The 13,751-nt window shown below is 33.7% G+C and overlaps 1 protein-coding gene across 1 annotated transcript; it reads right to left on the bottom strand.

Moving 5' to 3' along the window:
• Positions 1-953: 953 nt before the first annotated feature.
• On the bottom strand, positions 954-4,185 carry LOC104899305 (serine/threonine receptor-like kinase NFP). Its single transcript, XM_010686471.4, has 2 exons — positions 2,914-4,185; positions 954-1,808 (listed from the first exon to the last, which is right to left on the bottom strand). The coding sequence occupies exons 1-2, from the start codon at positions 4,087-4,089 to the stop codon at positions 1,077-1,079; spliced, it is 1,908 nt and encodes a 635-aa protein (XP_010684773.2). The 5' UTR covers positions 4,090-4,185; the 3' UTR covers positions 954-1,076.
• Positions 4,186-13,751: the final 9,566 nt, after the last annotated feature.

The raw sequence follows: 13,751 nt of genomic DNA on the forward strand, positions 1-13,751 counted from the left end.
TTCAAACCTGACATTCTACGTAACATAGAAATTGATGTTCGAATTTGCCTATTCCTTTTCGCAATTATTTTATCAACTCAAACATTAATTTACCTTCTTGCTATTCCATCCATTCTTAAGAATTGAATTTCACTACAACTACACACACAATACGTACCTGTTGCTGCTACGAGGGTTGCTGCTCTGGAGGAATGTAACTTATATACTTCGTGCACTGACCCTCCATCAATGTATTCACATGTTGACCACAAATGTCTGTTGTTTTTTTTTTTTTGCCAGCTCTCATTCTTCACTTTTGATTATTTCCAATTTTCAAATTTTCACCTTCGAAATCAGTTTTCAATTTTCCACAATCTTTTAGATCCGTTAAGGATTTGCTATTGGGGTAATTTCCAAGTACAAAGTAGAGAGAAGAGAGAGATCGAGGAAAGATAATGTCCCTTTCAACGTAGTACAGAAGAGAGATGAGAGAGAAATTCAACTGCTTATATTGGCTTTTTGCTTTTTCAAATCAACATTTTTGTCTCTCTTTTTCTCTACGCAAAATTACAAAAGTACCCTCAATAGTGGATTGACAATCAACTATCCGTTAGTGATTTATCATCCCCCCAGCCCCCAAACTCCTTTCCCAACTATTTTTAGGTTGACGAATCAAACACGGGGCGTAGCCGTGAATTTTGGGGAGTGATCCTAGGTCACCTCCTCTCATGGAATAATAAAAGTTCTCTAAAATTCAACCCTCTAAAATTCAACCAACTAAAATACGAAAGTCACGAGGTAAAACTTCATCACAAAAACTTTCTTGTTGCTCCTTGCTTGTAGTATCATTTATTCACTACTAACTAAATCATTGATTTCTCTTATGTTACATGCAGATATATATATATATATATATATATATATATATATATATATATATATATATATATATATATATATATATATATATATATATATATATATATATATATATATTATATGCCCTCAGCCTCACACCTTCAACTACAACAGCAGAAAAAATAACTACAGTTCTAAATAAAGCCAGCGGCAAGCACTTCCAAACTACTATCTTTGGTCTATCTTGCTGCAAGTGGAGATGAAGAGAACTCATTGCCTGATATATCATAGAAGAGGTCATCGCTCTTGCACAATGCGTACACAACATCTACCATACTTGGCCGCTTTGAAGGATCTCTATTAACACAAGCAACAGCCACAGCCATCATATTCGTCAAGCCCTCTAGCGAGGGGGATTCCTTCTTGAAGAAACTATCCATCCACTCCATCAATTTTCCCACCTTTTCTTCCTCAGTTCCGACCCAAATTTCTTGAGCACTAGCCCAAAGTACTTTCCCCTCCTCATCTATCGCTTCCCTTCCTGAAAGCAACTCGAGCAACACTACACCAAATGAGAAGACATCCATTTTTGGTGAGACTACACCATCAGTCAAGTATTCAGGCGCGATGTATCCTTGGGTTCCTACGATGTGCATAGTTATAGCATTGCACCCAGACCTTGCTAGCCCGAAATTGGCAATCTTTGCTCTCATATTGGTGTCGAGGAGAATGTTGCTGCTCTTGATGTCTTTGTGAACCACTTGTGGCCTTGTATGCTCATGGATGTATTGAAGACCATTTGCAATATCAATAGATATCCTTAGTCTAGCTTTCCAGTTCAATTTACCCTTGTTTTCGTGTAGAAACGAATAAAGAGATCCTTTTTCTATGTACTCATAAACAAGGTAGCAACTTGCATCCTCAGGATCTATGGAAAATCCTTCCAATCTGACCAAATTTCCATGATTTACCTGCAAAAGACAATCAAGTTAAGCAGCTTGTCAGACGTCTGAAGACAAAGTTGAAGTAATTGTATCCATCCATATCAATTTTAGCAGTAACCAAACATCGATTTGGACACAAAATATTCTAAACGTCCCGGCGCTGATTAAGTCCAGTACTCCATACATTAAAAAAGTGTTAACTGCGGAACTTTCAAGATACAATCATGATACCAATTACCAAGAAGTTCACTCATAACAAAATCAGCAGGGTTTTGCTCTCACTGTTAGAAACTAAACGTGGAATTTAAGCTAGTCATGACTCATGCGACAGCTTAATATCCAACAAAAGGAGTTTATGTTAGTTTATACTCCTAATAATAACTAGTTGCAAGAACTTGTCTTCTTCCCGCTTCGAAATAATAATTCATCAACCAGACAACCATTTTAGCAATATAATAGGACACCCTCCAATTCTAATAGACAATTATAGTCAATGAGCCATCAATTACCACCTAATCACTGTTTTTAGTAATTAGTAGTGGTATCTTCACTAACTCAGCTAAAGAATGAAGATATACCACCTTTAAGTCTTAGTCTCTCACCCACTCATCACGGTCTTATTTATGAATACATGTTTTGACCCAAGTTGCATCATACTTTGAAAGTTTTGTTTTTTCCACTATACTTTTCAATTTAAGAAACCATGAGCCTTTTATTTTTCTAACAAGGTACAGGAAAGCCCAAGTTTATCTGGTCAATTTGCAAAAAAAATTAAGCATTTTCATAATGAAGATTAAAATCAATATTAAGTGAGTAAAGTAAAAGTGGGTGACAATTCTGTAAAAAAGTCGAAGTTTCTCTATCCATTATGAGTTACGGGTCACTTATTGTGACAATTCCAAATAAAAGAACTAGGTCAATTTAAAAGAAATGGACCAAGTTATACTAATGTCATAGTAGATGTTCAATATATAGACAAAATTGCGGCATATACAATTGCGAGTTTAGATATGTATTGCTTGGCACATCAAAGAGATAAACCAGGCAGCCCTCAGGTAAATACAAGTCATACTTCAAGAATATGAAAGAAAAATTAGATTCAAAGAAAGAAAAATAAGATAATGAAATATACCTTTTGCAAAATCTTCAATTCCTCATAAGCATTCCATTTCATCTTCTTAATAGCATACGATTTACCATCAATATAACCTTTATAAACAGAACCTTGAATCACACATTTCTCACTAAACCCATCAGTAGCTTTATTCAACTCCTCAATTTCATAAATCTTATACTTATCCAAAGTATCAGAAACATCAGCCAACAACAAATTCTGTTCTAATTCCTTCAAATACTCTCTTCCACCACCTTTCCCTACACTATGTTGCTTATTCACCTCCTCTAAATCCCTCTCCTTCATCTTCTTCCTATACTCAACTTCTCTATAAATCAACAACAAAGAAACCAAAACTAGCAACAGAACAGAAATCCCAAAACCAACTCCTAAACCAACAACAGCCCCTTTATGATCACTATTTGTATTAATAACCACACTACTCTGATTAGTCTGATTATTAGTAACAACACCAGGAGTTACAGTTTGATTAAGCCTAACAAGTCTCGAAACCGGAACGAAGACCGTATCGAAAATTCCAGGATCATCATTCCCATTCAGATCAACAATAGACTGTCTGGACACCCCAAATAAAGAAGCAATAGAGTCTAAACTATCATCAGGTTGGAAAACATAAGAAACCAAGAAACTGACATTATTTCGCAACTGGGTATTGTTAGGACACTTACAAAAGATGGGAAAAGAGATTTCAGCACCAACATCAATATTATAAATATCAATATCAGGGTGAACAGCTTGAGTAGATTCGTAAGTTGTAAGATTACCAAAAACAGAAGTAGAAGCAAAGTACAAAGTGTCACCTGGGTTAAAAGTGTAAGTGAAGCTAGCATATGAGATAGCTCTAAGTGTTTGGTTTTGAACAGGGTGGCACCCACATGAGATGGGTATGAAAAGGGGTTGGTTTGGGAGAAGAGAGAGTGATGTGTTGTCAACGTTGCTGGGTTTTGAGATGGTTGGTCTACTGACATTGAATAGATCACCAATGGAAGCAAGGTCACCAAATCTAGGAGGGTTAGCTCTGTATAATACATATGTTTGGCAAGGGAAGTTGGTGGTTGTGGTGTTGGGTGTGCAAGTGTAGCCGTATGTGGGTGGTTGTGATTTTGAATGGTGTATGATGTTGAGGAAAAGAAGGAGGATTAGGTAGTGGAAATTGAAGAGTTTTGGCAACATTTTTGTGTTTTCACCTTTCTGTTTTTTGGGTTGTTCAGGTTTTTTGTTTTTCTGATTGTTGAATTATGTGCTTGTGCAAAGAAAGACCCTGTGAAGCTGTGACTCCTGTGAGGCATTTAAGTAAGTCGAGTCTTTGCACAAGTTTGACAAGATGACTTCGAGGAGAAAGTTCAACGCTACCAAAGTCGTAAATCAAGTCACCTTTAATTAAAGCTGATCATTTTGTCCCGATCGGTTTTTGGGTAGAATTTTTTAGCCCGCGGTCAGGCTCGGTTGGACCTAGTCCGAATTTTTTTTGTTTTGGGCGGGTTTTGGGAAAGCCAAAAATAACTTTTTAATTTATTTTTTGGCCCGACCTGATTTTGGCCCGAAATAGCGGACTTTGGGCATAAATTTTTGGCCCCAATTTTGGACCGTCCCATGATCACCTCTACCTTTAATTTGAATAGAAAACATTGTGTTTTATGGATGTATATCATTTGTATGCTATTATGTTTCATTGGTTATTATGAGGCAAAATTGGTCTTAACATCCTAAATTATAGCGCGAGTGCACCAAATAGCCTCAACTACGACTTATAGTCAGAACACCTCAAAATACGGACATTGGTGCAGTACGGACCATAAAGGAGGTCGGTGATCGAAATTCTCACCGGCAATAAGTCGAGTGCAAGATATTGGGCGGCGATTAAAGCGTTTTCCTTGATTGTGATTGAACTTTCAAGTAGTTTGAAGTACTGCAAGCAATCAATGTCGACAGTAAAACCCTATCATTACCAAAAATGGTATTTGAATTCTTCTTGAAACTTGAAGATGAAGACCAGTCATCGGATTTCACTCTTTCACAATTTAGGGTTCATTTGGAAAGAAAGAGGGAATTTGGGAAAGTAAGAGGTAATTCGGGGAAGAAAGTCTTTTTGTTCAATTGTGGAATGAGAAAATGAAGACACATGCCTTTTTTTGTTTAAGTAAAAAATTAGGGTTAGAAAAGAAGAAAACAAAAAAAGGGGAGAGAATCGGTTGAGAATGATGGGCACCGACCTTATTTATGGTATAGACTGCACCCAAGTCCGTACTTTAGCGTGTTCTGGCTATAAGTCCTAGTTGAAGCTGTTTGGTGCAACCGCGCTATAGTTCACGGTGTTAAGGTCAATTTTGCCTTATTATTATTACTATGATCTACCATTCACTAACTTAAAATCTAAAATATACAATAATCAACAAACACGAAGAATTGGTACACATTTAGAATAGAAGATTTGGACTCCTTATTTGTTGTTATAAATGAGTTTTTTAATTTGCAATTCTTTTTTCTAAAAAATATATTATTTTCATTTAGCATTCATACATATACAAAAGTACAATCGTAACTCGCAATATTTAAACATGAAGTTGTTATTAGTTGTTATTAATATTTGTTTTCCTTTGCTTGTAATTTTTGAGTTTTCTATATGCGTCGTAATGTATATATTTTCATAATACGTTACTTTTATTATTTTTACATATAGTATATAATTAGAGATGTGAGGAGTTAAACTTATAACATGATAAATCTAAAAGTCAAAATATAACGAATAAAAGAAAACCAAAAAGGTATAATATAAGATATGAGTTTTTTTTGTCTCGAAGATTAACCGGATGGACCTAGACTTGGATAACTTCGCTGATGCCTAATACTTTCTAGTTTCTAGGATGTACTAGATTCCAAATTCCAATCTCACCGAGCTCATCTTTGAAGAGAAGTAATAAATGAGTAATACTGCAAGTTTGAGTGTGAACCGTAATGATGCTGGTCATGGGACTAATTGAAGTCATTCATTGTGAGGCCCTCATGTTGAAGAAGTTGTTGAAAAGTCTTGGATGAGGATGTTCACTCCAGACTCCATAGTCTCTTTGCCGTGTTATCACGATCAGGAGAAAGGCTTTACCTAAGAAAGAATTAGCAATTTACGCACGCGATGTGTGCCTCATTTTTTAAAAAAACAAATTCTATTTTTTTTTTGGGTATTAGCAAGGGTAAAATTTGATCCATTATCCCAAAATTGTAACCGAAAAGTATAAACTAATTTCAGTTTTTTTTTGCTTGTCTAACTTTTAAATTCTGTTTTCACACGTTGATATTTAAAATTTTAATCATTTTAAATCTTGTCCTTTTCTAAATTTTAACACTTTGAGCTTCAATTATATTTGAAATGACGTTCTAGGTTATTAGTTTTAGTTTATATGTTAATTTTAAGTTTTAATAAAGTTTCCTGATTATTTGAGTGATTTACGCAACGTGATTTTCTCAATTGTATGAGTGATTTGTAAAGTTTCTTTTTTAAGTGATTTGTGAGTGAGTGTTGTAAATTGTTTTTAGTTAGTTTTCTTTGAGTGCCGATTTTGATTTTGACATTCCTTTTGTAATTTAGAAAGGGAAGGGGGCAAAATAAACATTTCAAAAGAGGACACCATTGCTCCCCCCTTCCCTTATATAATAGAGATTTACGGTTATTTCACCAAATACCCCTGACAAAAAAAATTATTCACCAAATACCCCAATTTTTTTCAAAATTCACCAAATACCCCAAAAGTTAACGGACGTTAGTCGTCGTTAGTGTTTATTTACAAGTTTACCCTAAGTCAACCTAATTAGTCCTAAGTCAACCTAATTAACTCTAAGTCAACCTAATTAATCCTAACTAAACCATAACCCTAACCCTCTCACCCCTAACCGACCAGCCCCCATCCCCCTAACAACCCCAGCCCCACCAGCCCCCTCCCCCGCAGCCACCAACGCCAGACCCACCCCCCTTCCCCGCAGCCACCAACCCAGACCCACCCTCCCGCGACTCCCTCTTCCGCCACTCCTTCTCTCTTCGCTTGCGGTGGTGGTGGTGGACGACGAATCGAGCTCTTCGAATCGACGCTGCAAATATTCCCTCTCTCTTCGCTTGCGGTGGTGGTAGACGACGAATCGAGCTCTTCGAATCAACACTACAAAGATCTCCGGCGGGGTGGGGGGAGGATTCGGGCTAGGGAGGGGGAAGGCGCAGCTGCGGGCTAGGGGCTGGGGGCGGGGGGCTGCGGGGGAGGAGGAGGGGGAGGGGGTTGGTGAGGATACAATTGTTAGGTTTTTATGATTTTTAGATTAATTAGAGTTTTTTAGGGTTAATTAGGGTCAATTAACACCAATGACTAACAGAGTTAACCGTTGTTAGTCATTAAGGGTATTATTTGTCATTTTTTAAAGAAATTGGGGTATCTGGTGAATTTTGAAAAGAGTTGGGGTATTTAATTTGGTGAATAATTTTTTTTTATCGGGGGTACTTGGTGAAAAAACAGAAGAATTTATCACCTAGTATAACTCTTGTTGGTCAGTTACCCAAAAGAGACGGATTTGTTGATAGTATCTCCAGCCCTGTCCCCGACATTTTTTGGGCCCTGGGCAAAACATAAAAAATTAGCCCATATTAATTTAGGTTGTTTTTTTTCAAATCGGGTTGTAATATTTTATTACCCAAAATAGCTTATACGTATATAGTATATCTATTTTAAAAACTATTTTTAAAAAATAAAAATTAAAAAAGAATGACATGTCATGTTTTAGATGGAGCTCTCTATAATTTTATAAGTTTGTTTTTTAAAATCAAAAAAAATTATTTCATCATCCAAAACTCTAATATATATGTAACTTTATCGCTATAGATTTTAGTTTTTGTTGTAATTGCAAAGTTTCCTTAATGAATTTTGTCGCAATGCTAAATTATTATGATTCGATTGAGTAAGGTTGAGGTTTTAAAAGATACTACCTTCGTTTATTTTTAATTTACTCACTTTACTTTGGGGAGAACCGAAGATGAAGTACAAAAATATGAGAGAGAAAATGAATAAGGTAGAGAGAAAAAACTGAAAAGTGAAAGAGAAACTAAAAAGTGGGTTAAAATATTAAAAAGTGAATTACATGGTTGGAAAAAAAAGGAGAAAGTAGATGAGACATGTGTAACACCCCGATAATTCTCTTTTCCAAAATACTTTTCAAATGTAAAACTAGAGAACCATCAAAGCATTATCACCCGTGTGATAACGTATCAGCTTATTCAGAATTTTGCAACGGAAAACATATAACTAAACTTTAGAATTGAAATTTATTAACTAACAGAGTCAACTTTAAAACCAAATAACAATGTTAACGTTAAATCCAAACCAACTTAACCATAGATGTATCAACTATAAAACAATAAATAAATCAACATGCTACACAAACTCTCCATTTCTGAACCCCCGTGATGCATCATTTGCACACTTGTAGATGACAATGCACTAGATAATCTACTCACCAAGAATGGATCATCACAGGATTAATAAGGCAAAGCCATGATCAATACAAACAAAGCACGTAGTCAACAAAAACCTGAGTACTACATAATAATAAATAAACATTCCTTACATGATACTAATAAATATTAAGCAAAGATAAATAACAACATAACAATCTGCAAATAACTTTTACTGAACTAAAGTTGAACAACACTTTTTATTACTTTAATGGAATAGTCATTGGACTGAGTCGTCTAACTAAAAACTAACCTTCCTTTTTGAAGACAAAATACGGGCGCGACTCTGTATTTCCATGACCTACGATATCGAGAAAACTTTTAAATAAAAATAGGAACGGTGATCAATCCGAACCCAGAAAAAGCCATGACCCGCTGACCATGTACCCCAATTTCTGATTGTCCAACTTCAGACGTGCACCAGTCTAAAGTATATTACTATCTAAGTTTCATTTTACATGATTTACTAATTATTACTTGTTATGACACACAAGCAACACAGATAATATAAAATAAAACATTCACAACTTTATTATTATCTTAGGATTAAATAAGTGATCATACAACTTACAACCCAGGATTAATTCCTTATTTTAATCCAATCTTTATTATTTGTTGAACCTAGCCAACGTCCAACATACCTTTCAAAGGTACAAATTATCAACTTACCAAATAAGGCCCACAATCCTCATAGAGTAGTGAAAATAATACTATAAGGGAACACACTGATTCAATCATGATCCAAACCAATAAATATATTAATTCCCCCATTTGAATTAATATAATAAAGTTTCCAACCAACATGCTTGCATCAATCTTTCATACAAACATGATATGATTCTCATAATTAATATGTTTGGACATAGGCACAAAACATGTAAAATTCAATGTAATAGCAATCATATATGAACTCACGAAGTTCCTATACATGATACTACATAACTTTCCTTCCTAAAATCATGATATTACATCAAACAACACATAGGTATGTACGTACCTTGTGTAGACAAATTGATAGGCCACTTTAACAACTTTAGAAGTCACTTAGAGAGAATTCTCCGCCTAAAACAACCAATAAAATTTATAATCAATACTCCGAATAAATTCCAGCAACTTTCAAAATACTACAAATCTCCTTTAAAAATATTCAAAAGATGTTTTCATCATTAAAACTTCAACTACTTATAATTCCTAAGTACTATACTAGTCATTAAAATCAATAAACTCCATTAATAACAACCTTTTTAAAATTTCAGCAACATATAATTTATTAAAACTCCCTTTAAACATGCTTAAGCTTATAAGTATAATCGATTTCATAGTTTATAATATACTACTATGATTTTCCAATCTTTAACACCCTAAAATCCATGCTTTGACAATGAAAAATCCAGAACATAATAATCAAATTTAAATTTTTATTTCTTCAATACATAAATTGTATAATCATAGATTCATCATATAAATAGTAAATTAAAGCTTCTAAACATAATTAATACTAAAATAAATCATTAAAACATAATCTTTAAATAAAACTTGAGGAGGAAGAAAAGTAATCAGACCAACACAAAGAATGAAGAGGACAAAAAGGGACGCCGGTTGTGGAGTGACAGCAGCGGCCGGAAATCGCGGTGGTTGGCGGTGGTGGTGTGAAGTGAAGGAGGATTTCTTGTTGAGGAAGAAATTGTTTCTTGGAAGAGAAGAAAGGAAGAGAGAGAGAAAATTCTGGAAGAGGGAGAAAGAAAAGGAGGGTCGGTTTCTTTGAGAGGGAGGAGAGAGAAAGTTTGTGTGGAGATAAAATTTGGGTCTAAAGTATTTATAGGTATGTTTTCCTTTTGAGATTAGGAAAAGACAATTAGGTTTTAAATAGAGTTGAATGATGAATAGGATTGATGTTTAAAATCCTAACATCACTAGAAGTCCATTTTCCTAGTTCAATAAGTATTTCGGTTCCTCAAGCTCATTTAAACCCCCTTTTCAAATCCAAATAGTATTATAAATATTTTTCAAAGCATGCCTTAACAAAATATTTTATCTTCCTTAAATCCTTAAAATAATTCCTTTGACTTTCAAAATAGTTAATCTTTTAGATAAATAAATTATTTTAAACTAAATCATACTTAAATATAAATATACATACTAAACTATATTTATAAAATCCATAATTTACGGGGGATTACAACATGTTACCAAAAATAGAAAAAACAACAGTGTGTTGATTAAAAAGAAACAAACCAAAAAGAAATGTGTGTAGATTAAAAAGAAACAAACCAATCCTATGTGGTGCTTTTTTTTTTCATAAGTTGTAGAACTATATTGTAAATGAGTCTTATTTCAAAGCATATCTCAAGCACTATCCTATGGTACAAAAATTTTAATATTCTGAATTACGTAACTAAAGTTATACACCGTTTACATAATATAATAATATAGGTTGTCATTCAAAACCAAACTGTCGTATGATGCAATCATTATGAAATGGAAGAAGTATTATCTTAGATTAAAAAAATTCCAAATATTGCTAGGAAGAATTTATCAGTTCATTGTAATTTTAGAAATAGTTCCTTGTGAAATGTAGGTGTGCTTTTATTGCATACACGGGATGCGCGCGTATTTGACGAACTCATTGTAAAGGGTTTATTGAAAATGTTTTGAAGTCGCCAACAAGTCCTTAAATTAAAGGAAGACTCATAAACCTAATTGGATATTGAGAAACCATAGGGATAACTTTGAGACTTATTCAATGTAGATTTCCCAATCATGACTCCATAAATTACCAATGAACCAAAGACTTAGTTTGTGGGTGAGGGAACGTGTAACATGCTTGTTTTTAAAAGCGTTTATTAAAAGCTAATCATAATTATTAAGTTAATTATTTTCTGGATACTCTTATTTTATTTGAGTTGGAGTATGGATATTTATCTTGTCGTATGTGTCATATATTTATTTGTTTAATTTTATGAAGTTATTTATATGTTTTGGATTTTAGTTATATAAAATTATTTGAGTGGTAATTGTCGAAAGTTCCACACTAGAGTCGGTTTATTTTAGATAAAACAAAACCCAAATCGCAACCCACCCCCTTTGTCGGTTTAGTGATAAACCAAAAACCCACCCTTAGCTCTTTCTCTTTCCTTCTCGGGTCTTCTAAACCCCAACCCCCAAATTGAAAAACCCGAAACCCCGTGGAACCTCATGAAACCCCAAACCCATCTCTCTGTTACTCTCTATATGGCCTGCTGCTTCACCCCTCTTTCCTTGTCAGCTTTCCAAGTCCGCCGGAGCCGCGTCGAACCACCGCAATGTTGTTGTCCCTACTGCTTTTCCGTTTACTCTCCTCATGGTTCACGTCTCCCTTGTTCGCCCTACTATTTGGTGTTGCGTTGGGGTCGTCAGCCACTGTCGAGTCACACTGCCACTTCCCCGCGCTGTTGACCACCCTCGTGCGCTCTCAGTCACCACTCGCCGGAGGCCCAACTCCCCTCCCCTATTCTTCGCTCCTATTGTGAGCAGAGGTACACCCACAATTCTTGTTTTCCCTTTGAAGTTCTGATTAAACACAAGTTTAATTACCCTTGTTAATTTGTTTAAGTTGGACCTATATCAGATTTTAGTGAGTTAACCTATAATTGGATTTTTATTTCATTTCAAGATTTGATTATGATTAGCTAATTGATTATGGAGTATTAGTTTCATTGAGTGGAGTTATAGTGCTTGTTATTGATTGTTGTTTGTATTCTTGAAGGGTTGTTGTCGCTATTATGTTGTTGTATTGTTGATGTTGTTGTTGTTGTAGTTGTGGTGGTTATTGTGAAGTTGTTGTGGTGGTTGTGTTAAAAGTTGTTTATAAAATCAATTTATAATTTAAATTGTAATTGGTATTATTTGTAAGTTATTGTGATTGAAGGCTATAATTTTCTTGATTAGTTCAGTTTCGAAATGTCATAATATCTTTCGTTTAATTTGGATTTTGGGAAGGGAGAAATGTTGGTTCTTCATTAAACTCGTTTCAACTAAGAAAGTTACCTGAATTGATTTCTTTAAATGGCAATTTATTAAAAAATTGTCATTGATGTTTATTAATGCTAATAAGGTGAAATCATGGGATTGAGTTACAGAGTAGAAAAATTATTTGGAGAGTGATAAATATTGATAGGGGAGGTTATTAGTAAAATTTAATATGTTAGTATTAATAATGAATGTTGAGGAACTGATTTTAATACAGCTTAATAAGAATGTCAATATGTGGTTGTTTTCTATTGGGTAGCTTACATAATCAAATTTGGATCAATAAAGGTAGTTAATTTGCTAAAAGGAAACTTATATCTCTTAATGGAATTGGAATGCTATGAGTTAGTAAGAAACAACCTAAGTTTCTTTGGTCCTAACGTTGATAGGAAGTTGCTAATCTTTGTATAATATTTTATATTGTCAATGTATAATAGTTGTTGAAGCTCATTGTTGAGTTATAAGTTAAGAGGATAGCAATTAGGAAGTTGTAATGGTTATATTAATTAGTCAAGAACTATTCTACTACACTTTATGACCCAAGTAACCATTCTAGATCACTTAACTTAATTAGGAAAGGAATTAGTTATGTGTTGAGTTATCAAGAATGTTAAAAGTAGTTAATAACTCATAAAGTCCAATAGCAAGGTTTATGTATAAATATTATCATAGTTGGTGTGATGAGGGAATATTCTATAGTGTGGATTAACATAGTCTAGTTACCATACTAGTTAGAGTTTAATAAAATGGAAGTAAGATGTTTAGATTCTTTTTGTAATACTTAGTAAACAAAGTTAATAGTTCAGTAAATTACTTCCATGTTGGCTATAAAGTAAAATATCACTCATTTCTTTGTTAAATGATTGAGCTTTGAGTTAATTAAAGTTAACTTGTGAGAGATTCAATTATTTGATTGACTCTTAAATAAATGATGTAAGTTGGTTGGAGATGGAAATAATTTTAGAAAGGATTGACTAGTCATTGTTAATAATGTGAAGATTATTAGAGTTAACATGGCTAGTTATGTATTAAATTGTTCAGGATGTATTCAATAAAGGATTTCAATTCAATGATTACAATGGAGTAATATAATAAGTTATAATATTTAATAGAATCACTAGGCTAAATTAATACTTTGTATTATTTAAATAAAAGTTCATGGATTACATTAACATTGCTCAGTTATATATATATATATATATATATATTATATATATGTATATGTGTGTGTGTGTGTGTGTGTGTGTGTGTGTGTGTGTGTGTGAGTTATATATATATATATATATATATATATATATATATATAATATATTATATATATTATAATATATATATATATA

Source organism: Beta vulgaris, chromosome 7 (genome assembly GCF_026745355.1).
Source record: "Beta vulgaris subsp. vulgaris cultivar EL10 chromosome 7, EL10.2, whole genome shotgun sequence".
NCBI lineage: Eukaryota > Viridiplantae > Streptophyta > Magnoliopsida > Caryophyllales > Amaranthaceae > Beta > Beta vulgaris.